The following is an 18,089-nucleotide window of genomic DNA, read 5'->3' as shown; positions in this document are numbered from 1 at the left end:
ATCTTTCTCTTTCTCTCTCCCCCCTTCCTCTCTCTCTCTCTCTCTCTCTCTCTGTCTCTCCTGTTCTCTTGTCAGGCATTGAAACATTCAGCCTGCATCGACGAGAAAATAATTTAAACGACATTTCGAAAAGCGTAATCTGAACGAAATTGCGATCAGGTTCTGCATGCGAAAAAAATCTCACGTGGCGTGTACCGATGATGCCACCGCACGTAAAAGAGTATTCTTTGATATTCACTGTTTTTTTATACGTGTCAAAGTAATAGAATAAAATTTGTAACAAGTTGAATTGGTCGAATAAAAATATATAACAAATTTTCATATCGTTAGTTTTTACTAATAATTCAAATTCCTAAGTTGATTGTCGACGAGACGTTTATAAAAAAAAGAACTGGTTTGAAATAAAATTATACGTATATATTTTATTATTATAATTTTGTTAAAGTAAAGTATATAGTTTATTTATAAAAGTCTCAAAATTCGTTACGCTTCTGTACACAAAATTATTTGAATAACCGAACGATTGAAAAGGAAAATCTATTTCAGACGCTTCTCGTGGATAATCTATTTACTAACGAAATAAACTGTAACACATTAAATCCAGACAAGTGAGATATGTAGTCGATTCTCACTTGTTATTTAGTCATTTTCTACTTGCTCACTATCCGGAGATCTGTAGATATAGAAAAAAAAAACAATATTCTTAACTTGTAAAAAAAAAAAATTATCACATATCTAAGATTAGAATTAACCGACGCAAACGTGAAGCTGAAGCTAGCGGCTAGAGTTTGCAGTCAGATGTGTTAAACTTTTCGGAAATAGAAAAATGCAGTGCAGTTTTATCCTCATAATTATACAATAGTGTTGGGGGTTCAAGGTGTTTAACAAAATTTTGATTTTCGGATTTCACTACCTTATTTCATTGAACATTACAACGTTTGGCTGCTAGTTTCAGCCTCGTCACAAGAGCATAAATTTGCAATGCAAATAACAAAGAACGCGAATGAAAATTCGATTAATGAGGAGTATCGTGTACGTTCAATTGCCAAAAGGCCAGTAGCTTCGCAAACTCCGTTTTAGAATATTCCCCAACTGTTCTTTTCTTTTTGTAAATCATTCAAAACAAAGGTCTTATAAATTCGTCTCAACGTGAACGGGATATTGCATTGCTAAAATTTAACCCGCGTTACGCATCAATAGTTGAACTCTTGTATTATCCTATAATATACATATATTTCAATACGGTGAAACTTTCTTTTGCACCTTCATTCGTTCGTTTTCAACCGTCATTATTATTTTCGGAATAAGATCGGATAATTCATCGTGCGAGAAAATAATATCAGCGATAGCGGTTCAGCCTCTCGGGGACTGGTTTAATGTCTGCGCAACGGTCGAAATGGACGATCCCGACGACTTTCGCTGCGGGCGATGCGATGGGGTCGCAGGAAGCTCACGGAGCTGTGGAATGGAATGGCTGGGACTTACGGCCCGACAACGCAACATGTGCATCGCCTGCATGAGAATGCCCCGGCTTCCTTGCCTGCATCTCAGCTTTGCAGCCGGCGGCGGGCCGCGTGAATAAATATCAAGCCAAGCATCTTACCTACCTTTGCGTTCGAAGAGAGGAGGATGTCGGGTAGCGCTGGCGTCTTTTGTCCGCTGGATGATGATACGGTCTTGCTTGTTCGAAGAGAGTAAAGTTTCTATGGTGCGGCGACGATGACGATGACGATGACGACGATGACGGTGATGGCGACGTTTTACGATCTAGGATGCACCGTTGGCACCGTTATTCAATATTATTCAATTGAGCCTTGCCCACGCATCTGCTATGCGGTGCGTTATTATTTCACGGGTTATTTATAACGAAGGAGCGCGACTCGACGATCACTTTTTGTGTATTTAATCTTACCGCCGATAACGCAACACTTTTCCTTACATTGCGACACTCGTTAGTTCACCCGATTTTCTTTTTACTTTGTTTGCTACACTCTATTGTCGTTCACGATATTTGCGACACGTATGGATGCTTCGGCTCGGCTCGCTTCACTCGATCGATCAATTGCAACGCTAACGCGACGAGGTAAACAAACAATTGACTATCGCCCGATGATGGCGGTGGACTCCAGACGCGTTAATAAACCGTTTCTGCTCGAATCTTGCCGATATTTAGTCCCATTTTAACGATATGTACCGGTAAAATAATCCCTCGCGTTACTCGGCGCTTGTCCTTTGTTGATAAATAACTTGCCGGTAAAAATTTAGTAACAACATTGCGCCCTCCCGTACGTACAGTATAACATAGAATTACGACGATGTAGTGAAAAGTAAACAGAAAACAAAGGAACGAGTAGCAAAAAAAAACAAGAAAAGATTTATAACATCAATGATTGATAGTGCTGCTCGCGTAATCGATAATAATTAATTCCGTTTAAATAATTCGTTCGTTGCAATATCACGCAAGATTTCCATGAGAAATAAAAACGAGAAACACTTCAATTTCCTGGTATAAATGAAATCGATGCATAATAAATAAGCCTACGAAACGAACGCGCACGAAATAAGTTGGCGGTGATTCATTCACATAACTCGATGCAGCATAGAAACACTGTTATTGGCACAAAATCACTCCGTAATAATCACAAATGCATCGGCGTTACCCGCGTTGTTTGCTAACGCTTCACTGATTCGATTGCTGCTACAGTTTATTTATATCAATATCTTTCCTTCCTCGGTACGATACGAAATTCGTCGACTTGCCCGCCCGCAAACCCTCGGCAACTGTCCGCGCGTTTCGAGAGCTTCTGAGGGAATGACGGAACGAGCTCGTGGCGCTCGTAGCGTTTTCGCCGCGAACTATCGCTCACCTCACGGACCGATCCCCTCCCCCCCCCCTATCCTTCATTCTTCGTTTCACCGCTCGACGCAGTGTCGGGCCAAGGTGCGACTCGCAGAGTGCAACGTCCGCCGAATTGTCTTATTCGCCTTTTTTCCCTAATTTCATATGCAGAAAACCGCAACCGGACTTCGATGCAGGCTGTTTTCGGGAATTTTTACTATTATTCGTTAAAATTTTTCCACATCTTCCGTAGCCATTATCGTATACGGAACGTGTACGCTACAACTTGCTGTAGTAACATTGATCACGAGCCTGTTTAACTTATGCTTGTTTGAATTAGATTACAGGTATTTTCTGTCGACTGAATTAATTTCGTTATTAGGCGAATAATTGGATATTATGAAAATATATATGTCAGACACGAGTGTCGTCGAACAAGACGAAGTCTTGTTTTATGAAATAATTGTGCATCGACGATACAACATCGAGTTACGATTAAACGATGCTCAAGTGTAATGGAATTTGTTGAAATACAAATTGTTCTGTTCGATTAGAGGCGAGGGGCGTTCATGCTACTTATTTTGTGCTCTGCATAGTTTCTTATTTTTCTAATGTAGAGGTTTGGACATACGGAATATTCAAAATACTACATACAAACTGCCGAACGGGTTGATTGACTAGAGAACAAATGTCGCAAGTGTAATAGATAGTAAAAACTTGGATGTGAATAATTAGTAATTTGCTTTAAATAATGTTTCATGCAAGTACATGCAGTTTCTACTGAAGTATTCGAATCGGCATGTATGACGCATACACCGTTGAATAAACCCCGAGCTATCAAAATCTCTAATCGTAATCTGTGGGCATAACTGAGAACATCGTAATATATGCCGGTGTATTGTCGTTGATGATTTCATGATCGTAAAGCTTTGTTTGTCTTTAGTTTGATTTACATAGGTATGTTATATGGATAAGTTCGATCAGACGTTGACTCAAGTCAGACAATAACTTATTCGACTCCGTAAATACAATCTCCCAAGCCGGTAAATTGGGGAAACCGACAGTCGAAAAAACTATGATTGCTCGAGTAGTTCAGTTCACTCTCGTAAATAGGGAGAATCGAATGACGTAGTGATTCTAGTGTCGGGATGAATTTTCCACATTCCATACGATCCTTTTTCTCGGTTCAGTTATATCCACTGACATAACATGGGTATAATTCATGATTGCGTATATCGGAAATCAGATTAGCAAATATGTATGCATGTAATATTGAATATTAAAAATAATGGTACCAAAATATCTACCACTCACCAGTCTTCCTATTCATGATACAACGACTCTCTCGTAGAGAAGAGTGGCGTCATCTGCCAGAGAAAAAAACGCCAATAGATATCGGATGTAATCTAGCTTGCATACCTGAGATTCGTTATAATCCCTGTAAAATTGAGCAAAATCGTACGAATATATGACTGCAGATGTGAAAATTTATTAACCGATTAGTTTTCCGAATGAATCGAGTTTTCGCGCAAAAATCTGGACAATGATTCATAACAAAAATAAGAATACCTGTATTACCGACTCACGGTGATGAACGGGAACGGCTTCGTCGACACTGTTGGTTCAAGCTTTCTTGCGTTTCCGCAACTTTTCTGTCAAAATTGTATTTACAAATTACAGGATCATAGGTTGTGACTTGTGAGCCTTGTGGCTCACCGATATATTTCTTTGTGGCGTTCGTTCAATCTTCGTCGGTGGACTTGAGAGAATACCAATTCGTTTGAAAAGAAGGAGTTGAGCGCTGTGACATTACTGCGACATGAATATATCGCAAATTGCTCAGCCAGGACAAATGGGATTAGGACAAATGTCGCAACCTAACCCCCAAATACCCCAAGCACAACAGCAGCAGCAGCAACAGCAACAGCAACAGCAACAGCAACAGCAGCAACAACAGCAGCCGCAACAGCAGCAGCAACCGCAGCAACCTCAGCAACAGCAACAACAGCAACCGCAACAACAGCAACACACGCAAGAAAAGTTGGATAATATATCGAAGGTGAAATCCCTTGTCGGTCCGCTAAGAGATTCTCTCGCTGTCGCCTTGAAAACAGCAGCTTCAACTCTGCAACAAAACAGCCTCGTCGATGTAGGAACTTACAAAGGTATCGATGTTCCCGTTCAATACAGATTCGACAAGAACATTGAGGAGTTTTATTCGATATGCGATCAGATTGAACTTCATCTGAAAACTTCGATTGAATGCTTGTCCCAGAATTCAAGCTCTGTAAGGTATCTTCCGATGTCCGTTGCCACCACCAGGACTGAGGCTGTCTCGGGACAAGAAGGTCCGGCTCTCACCTATCCACAGTTCCTCATGACCGTAAGGTCTCAGGTGGCTTATGCCAAAGAAATTCACGACACCCTCATATCCGCGGCTCACACTATCACTCCTGGAGAATAAGACTAGGATTAAAGAACGATCTTGTTTTACATTAAAGTGCGACATACTTGATTGTTTGTACCAACTTTGAATGTTATTCGTTCGTGCGGTGAGCCTTGGGGTCCAGATTCCTCTTCCAGCACTGAAAGATTATCCAGCTGACCTAATGTGTTTCCATCAGTGGTGATGAATTTCACAAAGTTCTATTTGATAACATGTTATATCGCTGGATAGTGGGATTTCGACAGTATTATAGAAGCCATGTATTTCAAACAACAGTTACTGTGTTACAGGAATTTGAACTTTGAGTATTTTTGACTTGTATACAATCGTCCCTGTATTTATGGCAAGTGGTATTGGAATGATTACTGTTTAATAAATATTTTCCGTTATTCATTCAAACTTTCAAACGTCCATTATTTAAAATCCTTCACTTATCACCATTCCTTCTTTATTCTTCCTGCTGCTATTCACAGTACTTTGTATATCAGGTGCATTTTCTACCAAGTCGACTGGCCCTTCAAATCCGATCAGTTTTAATGTAAATCATGTTTTATTCAAATGCTGACTCAAGGGAGTGAGGCTCGAAAAAATTTCATGTACAATTGAATCATTAACTGTTTAGTTGTTGGCAGAAACTAGTCGGTGCATTGATAAATATAATTTCGAATAGCTAGGTACAACAAATTGAGTATAACTAACAACTCATCCGTTTTGGTCTGTAGTTCTATATTATATGCACTTTTATGTTCTCACTTACTCTGAAAATAAGTCGCCAATGTCCAAGTAGTAAAATTAAACAAACGCGCCTATGGTAAAGATATTCCACAGACAATAATATTCTAAATTTTTGGATAATTTTAGTTTGTCATAATCTAATTTAAAGCAATGATATGGCGAATGTTTAACAATCTCTATGAACAAAATATCTCCATATCACAAAAACCTTAAATTATCGATGTCAAATCCATTTTACAAAAGAAAATCCTTTCACGTAGTAACAATCATATCATTTCACATTTCAATAATATCTAGTTCAACCCGGTATTTGAATTAGAAAATCATCAATTCGTTCAATTTTGTGGGAATAATTAAATAAATATAGTAGATCGCACAGCAATTAATGTAGCAACGTTTTGCTGAAAGGTCCTTTGAAAACAACGTCAAAGGAGATATTTACATAAAAGAAAAACAGATTCACGGTTTTCAAGACAGACCAATTATCGGAGTATACTTTTTTTTAGCTCAAAGTTTGTGCTCATCAGTTTTCTGACCGTGATTGAACATTGAGAGTCTCGATGAGTTGATATTATTGTCGTGAATATCGTATCATTTCCTCTAATTGTAAGCGTAATGTGATGTATGTAAAAATTTATTAAATATGCATTAATAACGAGGCTGACAAGGACGACGTGCAAAAGAAAAAAAAGAGATAAAATTAATAAAATTCATACTTCAGAGATATAAAACGAATTTTAATGTCTCGTTATATAGTGTATTTCTGTCTCTAAAATATAACAAAATTTATTTTCTCTGGATCCGAAGTTTAAGGTATCCGAAGGGGCGACAAAATGTAGACATAAGCATTATGTAATGTAATAATCAATAATATTATGCGATAGTAATTAACGTGTATACTATTAATTAATAATTTTTGATAATAACTAATTGTTAGTTTTAATCGTAATCATCTCAACAATTCATTGTGTGAAAAATCTGCCCATGTTTGCAGTTATTATATAGTTGTATACATTGCGTTAATTTTGTACCAACATACAAAAATAACATTCACAGATAGTGTGGTTATAATTAGTTATGTATTGTATTTTATTACTTCCTCAAATATGGGCAGATTTCAATAAAATCCACAATGTAATAATTCTAGAAATCTTATAATAGTCGTTTAATCAAGAGGCTACTTTCAAATAGAACGTACATCCGAAAATTACAATAATATACGAATTATTCAATACATAAAACAAATTCAATACTATATATAAAGTATATATATAATTTTTCTTTACTTTATATATTTGCGTGTGTGTGTGTGTGTTTGTTCTTATCTGCATATGCATTTATTATATACGTGTTATATATATACTTGTAAAAACAAAAAAATAAATAACCAATATATTACATCGTATCAAGTACATAATTGTTTGTTGCTTGTTTTCTTTCTTTTACCTTTTCTAGTTTCTAAGTGTTTTCTTTTTTTTTTTGTCTCTGTTTCCGTCAGTGTATATTAGCTCACGAATATGTTACAAATCAATGTAACAATTTAATGCTAGATAGTTGAGTTGTTGGGAAATAAATTGTGACATTAAAAATATTTCATACCTATAATATCATTCCAAGGAGCTGCGATAGAATGCAAACGATTTACATGACAAATAGCCGGATTCCCTGGCAATGCCGTTATCATTACTCATTTGCATCGCTCGCGGAAAATTAGTATGAATTAGGAAAATTGAGAATTAAATAACGCGGGGCTCGTTGTCAGTTCAGTATTTATTAAAAAAGTAAGGTGCAATTATAAGCAATAAACTCATGTCATTTCAGTTTTAGATTCGTTGCAAATATGTACTTCTGCACTCAAATCGATTTCTAAGAACGAGCCAGTCGAGAAGAATTACGTAAAACGATGAGGATTAATTTACAATTAAGAGACTTGAGTAACCTACTTTTTATCTCGAGCCCGCGTAAAACGTTAAATCTATGAAAAATCGGGTTTTTAGCCACGAAAGTCTAATTGTACGGGTTATAATTTCGTGTCGATGAATAAGGTTCGTGTAGTATTAGAAAATGTCTCGATTCCGTTTCACAATCTAATGTAATAAAAAATCAGTCTAAACATGACCAAGGTAACTATACATATTTATAGGTATAAAGCTAAAAGATGCTACAAAACAAGGCATTTTTATTTTTATTTTTATTTAATTTTTTTTTTTTTTTTTTCATTTTATATTAACAATTAATATTATGCTGATATATTATCCTATGATTAAAACCCCAGAAATTCATATTACCATACTAAAGTTTGCATGTACATAACATTGTAATTCTTTCAATGCAATACGTTCAAAAGTATTCATAATTGCGTTATATATGCCCACGTTTGTTGTATATAATATAATGTTCAGCTTCGTGGCCATGATTTGTTATTCGGTGCGTGCGCATCTAGTGACCTTATAATTGCATATTAATAACTGCTTACTTCTTTTTTTTTTAATTTCTTTCAAATTATTTACAATATATCTTTGTTCAACATTATTAATCAATTGTTTGAGGAAACATTATTCTTCAATGAATCTCTACTGTTTGTGTACGTGTTTTTGTGTTTCAGTGTATGATGTGTGTACTGTGTATGTACGTATAATTGTGAAATTCTTCGATAAGGGTGTTTTTCACTTTTCTATTTCTCTTCCGTCTATTCAACTAGGTACATATATATATTTAAGTATTTACAAAATCAATTGTAGTTATTCGTTACTTTACCTTTAAATATGATGTACGTATCTCCTGCTTTTGGTTCGAATATAGTTTTAAAATGTATGTACCTATTTTATTACCGTTGTATCAATTGGAGTTAAAGTTCGATACTCAGTGATCAATCGGTTTTGTTAGACGTATTTAATCGTGTTCACATGTATTTCAAATTTCAAATTTACTCGGAATATCTTCAACTTTCAAAGTTAGGTTATCGTGTAAATAAGAGAACGTATAGGCGTGTAAACTATTTTTTTCATCAATTCAATACAATTTATTATAGGTTACACAAGCTTTCGAATCACTGTGGTTATCACTTTTTCTTTTCAAATTGTAATCATTCTTACACGAACTATTGAAATATTCACGATGGATTAGTTGATCTAGCTAAAGAACTTTTGAAAAATTTCGTTATTCTAATAATATTGCTGATCGGATTTACTAGACATTTACCATTTCTTTTGAAAACTGTGTATCGAATCTTGTGCAATTGGAGGACATTGAAAGAACGTGTGTCGCTTGCTCCTGTACTTTGAACAAAACATATCGATTTAACGGTTGCAGTCCGAGGACGTGATTTTCGGGGGGGGGGGGGGGGGATACAAAGATAGTGTTTCAGTCGGAATTGCGATGTACTCGAAATAAAGTACGGTCAAGATACGGAGCGTGGAAATTTTATTTCTCAACTTCGAAAAAACAGAACACATAAACGAGTACAGTTGTAAAAATGTACACCTTCGTTCAACAAATGTACAGGTAAACATTGTTTCTTCACTCGTTCTAACCAAGTCTCAATGCAAATGATGGTATATGTGTGGTTTGTGTTTTGAAAAAAAAAAATAAAAATCTTAATGTCCGCTTATGAACCGAATATACTCGTGTAATATATAACTGTATGTATATATAATATATGTAAGTAATAAATGTACATCTCCGAACGACAGAACAGCATATACCTCTTTTAAAAATACATATATATCATTAATCAATATTTTACTTTCTATTTTATGCCATAGATATACATATGTATATAGATTAACGGGTATAATTTGTAAATGTCTCTACTTCCGTGTCGAGTTATTCATATAGTTTGTCAATGACAAATTTCCCAGGTAAATTTATATACTCATTAAAGAAATATGTACGGCAAATATATCATATAATTATGGTAATATTGTAACAACTGTCGTAACGGACGCGTATAGCAATTAAATTCTTTTCATTCATATAAAGTTTTACAATAATAGAGGATGCATTAATTCAACAACGTATAACTGGAGAGCACCGACTCCTCATCCTACGACCTTTACAGCTATGGATGAATTATATCACATGTTCGTTATACGTTCGTAATCATTTCGCGCTACACGTTGGTGGGATGCAATTGGATCTGTTGAACACAATTCTGTGATCTGTGTACCATCGCGTTCTCATATGAAGCAACGGAGTAACAATGCCCGAAGTCAGGTGCAGGCAATGAGAGAAAAAAGAACAATCCAGTTCAATGACTTTAAGCCACGAACTTACGTAAAATCACTCGAAGTTATAAAGGCGCTTGAAATTAATCGAAATCTCGCAAAGTCTCGACAAGTCGCGCGAAGTCATCTCAAGTCTTGTGAAGTTACTACGTTAACTCACTTCAAATCACATGGAATCATTCGAAGTCGCGAAATCTTTCAAAGTTTCGATACCCCGATGTCAGCTGCAAAGATCCAACTTCAGGAGTGTTTAATTTTTCGATAAGAAGAAAAGGTTGACCCGATTTATTTTCAAGTCAGGCTAATTGTCACTCGTAGGAAAATATCGGCGAGACATCGACTAATTGATGTTGCCGCGTGGTTTGACTGCTAATTCTCGCCTTCGGAAATATTATTTGAAAATGTAATTTCAAGTACTTGAGTATTAATTGAAAATTTCTCGATATTCCGTCCGTATCCCAACCTTACGCTATTTATTCCAATGATTGCGAAAGTATACGCCGAACGTGCGTCATTGATTGATCTATTTATCCGTACAATATCCTGCTATAAAACAAAAGTGTCATAATGGAAAGCAGAATCCGTTTCATTATAATAATACCATACTAATATCTCAAGCTCCGTGTTTAAAATGATTTTACAAAAATCTTCACGATTCAATTTTTCAATCATTCAGATGTATTTTATTTATTTCGTTTGTACTAACAGTATATGTGATACCCTGCTCATGGAAATTCCATATAAACATTTCATACAGTATTATACATTATATCATGTACTTTAGGTGAAATTAATCGATCCACATGAATTATGATAGTTTTTAGTTAGATAATAAGTTCGTAGTCGTGGTAAGAAGAAAATTAATAAAAAATAAAAAAAGAAAACAAACAGAAAGAAGAGACGTTAACAAAATAATTTTTACACTGGTCAAATTGCACTCGGGATTATACAGCTTGGTGAATTACTTCATGCGCTTGGTGTGTACATTAAGAGTGAACTATAGGCAATTTTGCAAGTTCATTTGCGTGTTTTCAGTCTTAATCATTGACGATGGATGTTCACCGTGCTCAATATTTTAGATGCCGTTTTACAATTAGAAGCTTTTGAAAGCTAGTGAATGCTCGTAATTATTGAACAACCGAATTGAAATTCTAAAATCGGGAATGGCGGCAATGTTGATTTTGTACCAATGCCAAATTAGTTACATATCAGATATTTCACCCACGAAATTTGCTTTCGCAATTTTAAGTAAGTTCACAGGTTTAATTTACGATCGAGTCGAGTTTCAAATTTGTATTTTCATTCTTGATAATAGACGTCGAATAATTCACTTGCTTGCCAGGAGATTCATCTCATGGTGCCCATGGTACACTCTTGATGAGAAATTTATTCCGGGGGGTTCGAAATTTTTGCGAATTAGTAAATCGTCGTGATAAACTTTTTCGCGATACATTATAGGTGAGAACGGAACGTTCTATTTCTTTCGTTTAATTCGAAATATTTCCAGGTATAAAGTGCTTATTAGCGACTTAGTAGAATTAAGTTACACAATTTTCGATCGAACATTCTTTTAGATCCACATGATCCTTATAGCGTAAAATTTCGTTTAATTTCATTACTTTTTTCCTTGTAAGCGTAAAATATCCTGTTCAAATGAGGAATAAGAGATTTACGGATTTTCAAATGCCTACAAAAAATTATTACGAATATTGCAGGATCTGAAGAAATGTTTGAAAAATAATTTAAATGATTTGAAAAGCACATGGTTGCTACGATAGACTTGACAATTATTATCGATGCGTTATATCGTGAAAGCGTTTAGTGAAGATGTGTGGAAAAAGAACGTAGGTAAAGCTCATCGAATTCCCAAACCAATGAAGTGCTCGACAAGACGTCGGCTTTACCATACTTCAATCTTTAATTATAATCTTCAAGTTTCAACACTGCGCCTGGTTGTTCCGATATTTTGTATCATATATTTTGTATATTTCACTTGAATTGCACTCAATGACTGAAAAACTGAGCGACGGATAATAATAATTAATCGGTATACAGAACAACGAAAAGATAAAGAAATATCGCGGATCAGCTGCAGGCTTACAATTAGATAATAATGCAGCTCAGTCAAAATTTTAGATTATCACAAGAAAGTATTCACGTAACGTAGGTGCGTTGGCCATGCGTCCCGCGAAATCCAGTTCGATACTAAATTTTTTTCTTCGTCCAACCCCCCATGAATAAAAACGCTTTCTCGCGTTTTGTGTAGCGGGCGTAAAATTACAATTTTCATTTTGGGTGTAACTTTGCGTGGAAGGCGTATTTTCACAGGGACTAGAACAAAAAAAAATCGCGAGCATCGCGGGCGGAAAAGGGATTTCACTCGCGTGTGATCGCCTTCATTTCGCCCTTAACACACAATGTACTAATTCAATTCGCGGAATCAAAAATTTTACCTATTCACATATTCTTTTATGTTTCTTTTTTACCCATATCATATTACAGGTATGTATGTGGTTTTCTTTTTTTTTTTTAGTTTTTTTTTTTTTTATCTTTGTATCGTTTTCGATTTTAATTAATTTTCTCAATATATAAGGCGCCCGCACAGTCTCACAAGTATCATCAGTTCTTGTATCAACAACAAATTTTCTAAGCATTAAACGATGAATATGCATATATATTTATGTATACATATATATATAGGTGCGCGTGTATACATGTATATACATATTATTACATATATATGTATGCACGACAATCTACATGTTTAGGTTATAATGCTATGCGAATTACGAACGAAACTGTTTGCTGTTTCATTGTGAAATAATAGAAAAGCCTTCTACTTCAGGTGTGGGTAAAAATGCGATGTCAAAAGATGAGATTCACGATAATCCGTGTGTAATATTATTTTCACGGTTCTGTACGCACAAATTTGACAGAAATAATTCATGGCCAAGCAGAAAAACTAAAACATCTATTTAATAAAGTACCTATTCAATTTTTTACTAAGACTAATAATTTATTTAGATATTTTGTCGCGTTCAGATAATTTCTCCGATACGTAGTCACTTTAAATATATATGTGTATCGTTTGGTGTATATATCTATGGCCAGGTAACGCGGGAAGTCTAGTAACGTTCAGAATATATGGTATTTAAAAAAATATATACACATGACTAAAAATAAACCAGTCGAGGCGTTACTGGACGTCCAATATCCAGTTTCTGAAGGTAAATATACAAATATGTTGATTAAGAAATACTGAAGAACACGAAACGCATTTACAATCGAAGTACGTATAATTTTTTTTCTTTTTCTCTTTCTATCATATTAAATGTGTGATACAATATCAGATCTAGGAGTAACATTTACGCTAGTTCACCTACTCGCATACACCTAGGTTACGATAAGTTTATGTTTATTAGAATCAGTCCGAAATACATACATATACGAGCTATGCAGCGAAATGTAGAAATTGTTGAATTTACCAAACTTTCGGTTAGACCGGAGCTAGTAATTTTAAGACGTAGGTAAAAAAATGCAGTTGCGGTTTCCGCGGGAGCACAGCCGACGGTACAATTATAGTAGACGCGTAAGTATAAAGATATTTTTTAACGTGTACATTTACATTATACATCAGCGTTGACGTATCTGGACAAAAATCCAGCGAGTATATAATAATTCACAATCAGTCCAATTGCGTTTTATAATTTTTTTTTGTTTGTCCATCTTTTTCCAGCCTTGCTGAATTGAAAAAAAAAAAAAATCAGCTTGCACGATCCTCCTTCGTGTATTGTTACACATCCCTATCGAAAATGTTCAAGTACTAGATCAGAAGATGTTATGATCGGAATCAACGTGTAATTTATTACATGATTTGTCTTGTAAATTCGAGAAAAATGAATAAAAAATCACGCAATAAATTACAAAAGTACGAATCATCAAACGTACTCAACTCTATATGATTTTTGATCTAGTATATCTGTCGATTCGTGATTTTTCATACATTTTTCTCGAATCTACAAGATAAATCATGTAATAAATTACACGCTGATTTCGGTCACAAGATTATATGATTTAAGATACGGTCATTTTTAGTAGGGACAGTTTTACCTCGGCTTATCACCAATTTCATTATTCTCTTTCCCTTTTCACTCAACTATACTTACAGGCTGGTAAAAAGTAACGACACTAGACCTCTATGAACCTCACTTTTCTATCTTGCAAACCTTTCGCGACTCAAGTATTGGGATCCAATGTGTCGAAAGACGTTATCTGGTAGGGGAAAACATTTTGTCTAAAATCCGAAAGAGTCTTATTCGGATAAGAAAGTTTACTCTATACTGTTAACTCCACGGGACAAAATAAATTCACACCAGCTTAAAAAAAAAAAAAATGTTCTGCACCTTAATATAATAATCATCTGGCTAATAATTGGCTATTGACAGTTGGTTTTAGGTCAATTATGCGAATGGAGTAGTACAGACAATTTCGTGCAAGCTTTGTGGCTTCAGTTTTATTATGCGGAATTAAAATGCTGCGAAAATAGGATGCAACAGGTATTTTAAAATTAAATATGGCCCAGTTAGAGTAACGCATATTTTTGCCACGAGGTATCCCAGCGCCACATTATCATTCCCAACTCCCACCGGTGTGTCCACGGTGAAATTCGTTGTTGCTATACACTGAGAATAAACGTTGTCAATTCAGCCAAATAAATCTTTTTTTGCAAGCCGAGCAATATGGATATTGTCTAGCCGCGGCTGAACGTTCATTTTCTTTCTACTAAAATTTTTCGCCAACCCAGCAAATATATGTTTCTCCGACATCACTAAATATCGATTTTCTTGGACTAACTATTTTTTTCTCAGTGCACTAGGTTTCTCACCATTGGAAATTTCTTAAACAGTGTACGTATATGAAATGATGAATAAACGAAAGCTAACCTTTGTTACGAAAGTTACTACGCGATTATGTTCTATATCAGCAACGGAATCGTTTACAACTATTCAAGTTTAAATTCAACGAACGACAATTTGCTCATACCTATATTCGTACGTATGAGTAAAAATGTGGTAATTCCAGGGTTCCCCGGCTGGGCTTCAGTGGTGCTCCTTTGTTTATCCGAGTTTTAAAATCCTTTTTCATTATTTTATCATTGTTATTAGTGATGATGATTTCTTTTTCTATTATTATTCTATCTTCAGACTTCCGCTGGGCTTCTGGAGTGGTGACTTTTCTCAATTGTTTCCTTATTATTATTATTATTATTATTATTATTATTATTATTATTATTATTATTATTATTATTATTATTATTATTATTATTATTATTATTATTATTATTATTATTATTATTATTATTAATATTATTATTATTGTTATTAAGATTATTATATTATTACAATTACAGTTATCGTTATTATTATTAATATTCTGGTGCGTTACTATTATTAGTTTCATCAACGTTGTTATTGTTATTATTATTATTACTATTAAATATTATTACAGAGGTTTATCGAGCCTTTATATTACGGACTACTGTAACCTCTAAACTATGTTCAATTGCCTAAAACGCTTATATCCTAAAACCACAGCAGGTACTGGTATACTTTGGCGCTGGCAGTATCAATATATACGTGTAACGCATATATCGAAATAGATACACATACGAGGTATGTATACTATAATGCACGCCGCGTGTCCGAATTGTTGCATGCTCATGCTCTGTGCAATGATTGATAAACTGATTGGATAACCCATCTTTCTTTTTAGTATTTCTTTTTCGAAAATTAGACGGTATTCACGATTTGCAAGGGATCTGAAGGACTCATCTTTGACCAGTGGACAAAAACACAAATTGATCGTGAGTTACATTGCATCGATTAGCGGAAAACGCTAATTTTTTTAGTCAATCAAAAAATCAATGGTATTTTGATGGAAGTCTACGCTTTCTAAGACCTGTTTACGTTTACGGATCGCTGTAAGTTGATGTTAAAGTTTCGATTTAGAAATAAAAGAATTGCATACTATTTTTCAGGAAGTTATTACAACTGTTACGGTTCTCAGTGACGCAGCCACTGTTTTATGTTGGTAGCGCGAACTTTGTATGCAAAGTTTGTTTCATAGATGCGTCAATTTTGAAATTGACATACCTATAAGTTCTGGAATAAAACTGTACTTTTTAAGTTTAATTTTGTGAAGAAATGCTGCAACAGAGTCATTTTGCTAAGAAATGGAATTCATCAGTTTCTGGGTATAACTGCAATCGATTCCCGATCATCAGTAAATATCATGAATTTCAGAAGCCAATATCAATTTTCCTAATAACTCCGAGCAATAGATTTAATCTGGAAAATTATGTGACTGACTCAGTATTTCACCCTTTTGTCAAATATTATTCGCGCTGTCAGTTTCGAAAGCATTTTCGACGATCTTGAGTTGACGGAACACATCGCTGGTTTATATATTTCTGTGGTTACAAAAATCACCCCACCCTTTCCTTCGTCAGACTCGCTATGAGCTCTTAATCTCACTCACAATCAATTATTTCGGGAGTACCTTCAACATAACCATGTACACTCGACTGTTTCAAATTGGGTCAAATTTTTTTTTCGTCGCGGTGGAACAAGGCCTAAGCATTGGTTTTTGGCTTACACAAAATCTATTCAAAGAATATAGGAATTTTTAATTAAAGTCTCTGAGGCGCCTCATTGCGTGTTGTCTTTTCTCATTTCAATAACTGTAAAAAATATATATATTGAAGTTTGGTCGCAAAATTTACAAAATAATTGTGAGCACGATGTTACATGGATACAATCGTGTAAATAAGATTTTTAGGTCGGTTAAAACTGATGTTCCAACCTTGTTCCAGCAACGGAATAAAAAAACATCAAACAACATTAGCCTCATCTGAAATAGTCTAATGTAGAAGTATACGAGATATTGGGGATCTGTATCAAGACCAAATGATGTCAAAATTTTCTTCTCAACCAGTTTGAAACGGTTTCATTTTGAATAAATAGACGATACCTCTTGTGTTCGTCATACGGAATGCTTGTTCCTCAGTAACAAGAAACTTGGATTATTTCAAATTTCGGTACGTAAGTTATGATTTAGTATTAGATGATGTATTTCGTTAAGTGTAAACGTATGTCATTCATATTCACCTCACCATCAGACATTAGATGAACGCAACTATTATCAATATTGTTATTTTATTTTTCTAATGGGAGAAACAGAAAAGTTACTGGTCCCATTTTCTACCGAAGGGTTTTTATCGTCATCCGACTCTCAGGTAGGAGAGATGGAAACTTGATGAGTTCTGCGGCGTTGAATAGAACTCGTAGAACTCAACGAACCTAGTTTTTTACTCGTGAGTATGATCCACTTTCGTTCAGGTAATCATCAGTTTAAAGCGAATGATTTTTCCTGCTCATCTACCACGATGTTAATTGAATAGATCGAGGATCACGTCGAGAAGATGTTAAGTTGTTCTTCGATGTTAACATGTCGTTTTTTCGATTTTACTTGACCGTGAGAAAGTAGTTAAACAATTCGATTGACAGTAATTGTGGTTGAGAAATCAGTGAACCGATTTGGACAGCTGATAAGGTGTCTCATTCGTTATCCTATCGGTAGCAAAGATAAATGAATTAATGACCGCAAAGTTATTCAAATATTGTCAACAAAAGTTAGTTTGTAGGTTCAAAATCTACGAAAAACCAAGACTCGAAGCTCCACGTGAGAAGTGATTTGTCGAACCATAATGTCCAGCGTCGGATAAATTACAACCTGATGTTTGCTTGTGTCGGCCAAATTATCTGTACCCATACCGATGAACGTT

The 18,089-nt window shown here is 35.0% G+C and overlaps 2 protein-coding genes and 1 long non-coding RNA gene across 3 annotated transcripts in view; 1 reads left to right on the top strand and 2 right to left on the bottom strand.

Annotated features, from left to right (window-relative positions):
• LOC107223829 (bromodomain adjacent to zinc finger domain protein 2B) overlaps nucleotides 1-2,795 on the bottom strand; it is a 117,801-nt gene extending 115,006 nt beyond the window's left edge. Inside the window, exon 1 of the mRNA XM_046736319.1 lies at nucleotides 1,608-2,795. The gene's annotated coding sequence lies outside the window, so the exon portion shown is untranslated. The remainder of the gene's footprint in view (nucleotides 1-1,607) is intronic.
• A 1,704-nt stretch (nucleotides 2,796-4,499) lies between these two features.
• Nucleotides 4,500-6,983, top strand: LOC107223820 (mediator of RNA polymerase II transcription subunit 29). Its single transcript, XM_015663640.2, has one exon. It carries the CDS (start codon nucleotides 4,659-4,661, stop codon nucleotides 5,301-5,303), a length of 645 nt encoding a protein of 214 aa, XP_015519126.1. The 5' UTR covers nucleotides 4,500-4,658; the 3' UTR covers nucleotides 5,304-6,983.
• Nucleotides 6,984-7,423: 440 nt separating this feature from the next.
• Nucleotides 7,424-15,609, bottom strand: LOC124294061. The gene is made up of 2 exons (XR_006903957.1): nucleotides 15,290-15,609; nucleotides 7,424-14,928 (listed from the first exon to the last, which is right to left on the bottom strand). It is a non-coding gene; the product is annotated as an uncharacterized LOC124294061 (long non-coding RNA).
• Nucleotides 15,610-18,089: the final 2,480 nt, after the last annotated feature.

This window comes from Neodiprion lecontei, chromosome 4, assembly GCF_021901455.1.
Source record: "Neodiprion lecontei isolate iyNeoLeco1 chromosome 4, iyNeoLeco1.1, whole genome shotgun sequence".
NCBI classification, from domain to species: Eukaryota; Metazoa; Arthropoda; class Insecta; order Hymenoptera; family Diprionidae; genus Neodiprion; species Neodiprion lecontei.
This window is presented reverse-complemented; position numbering and strand designations above follow the sequence as displayed.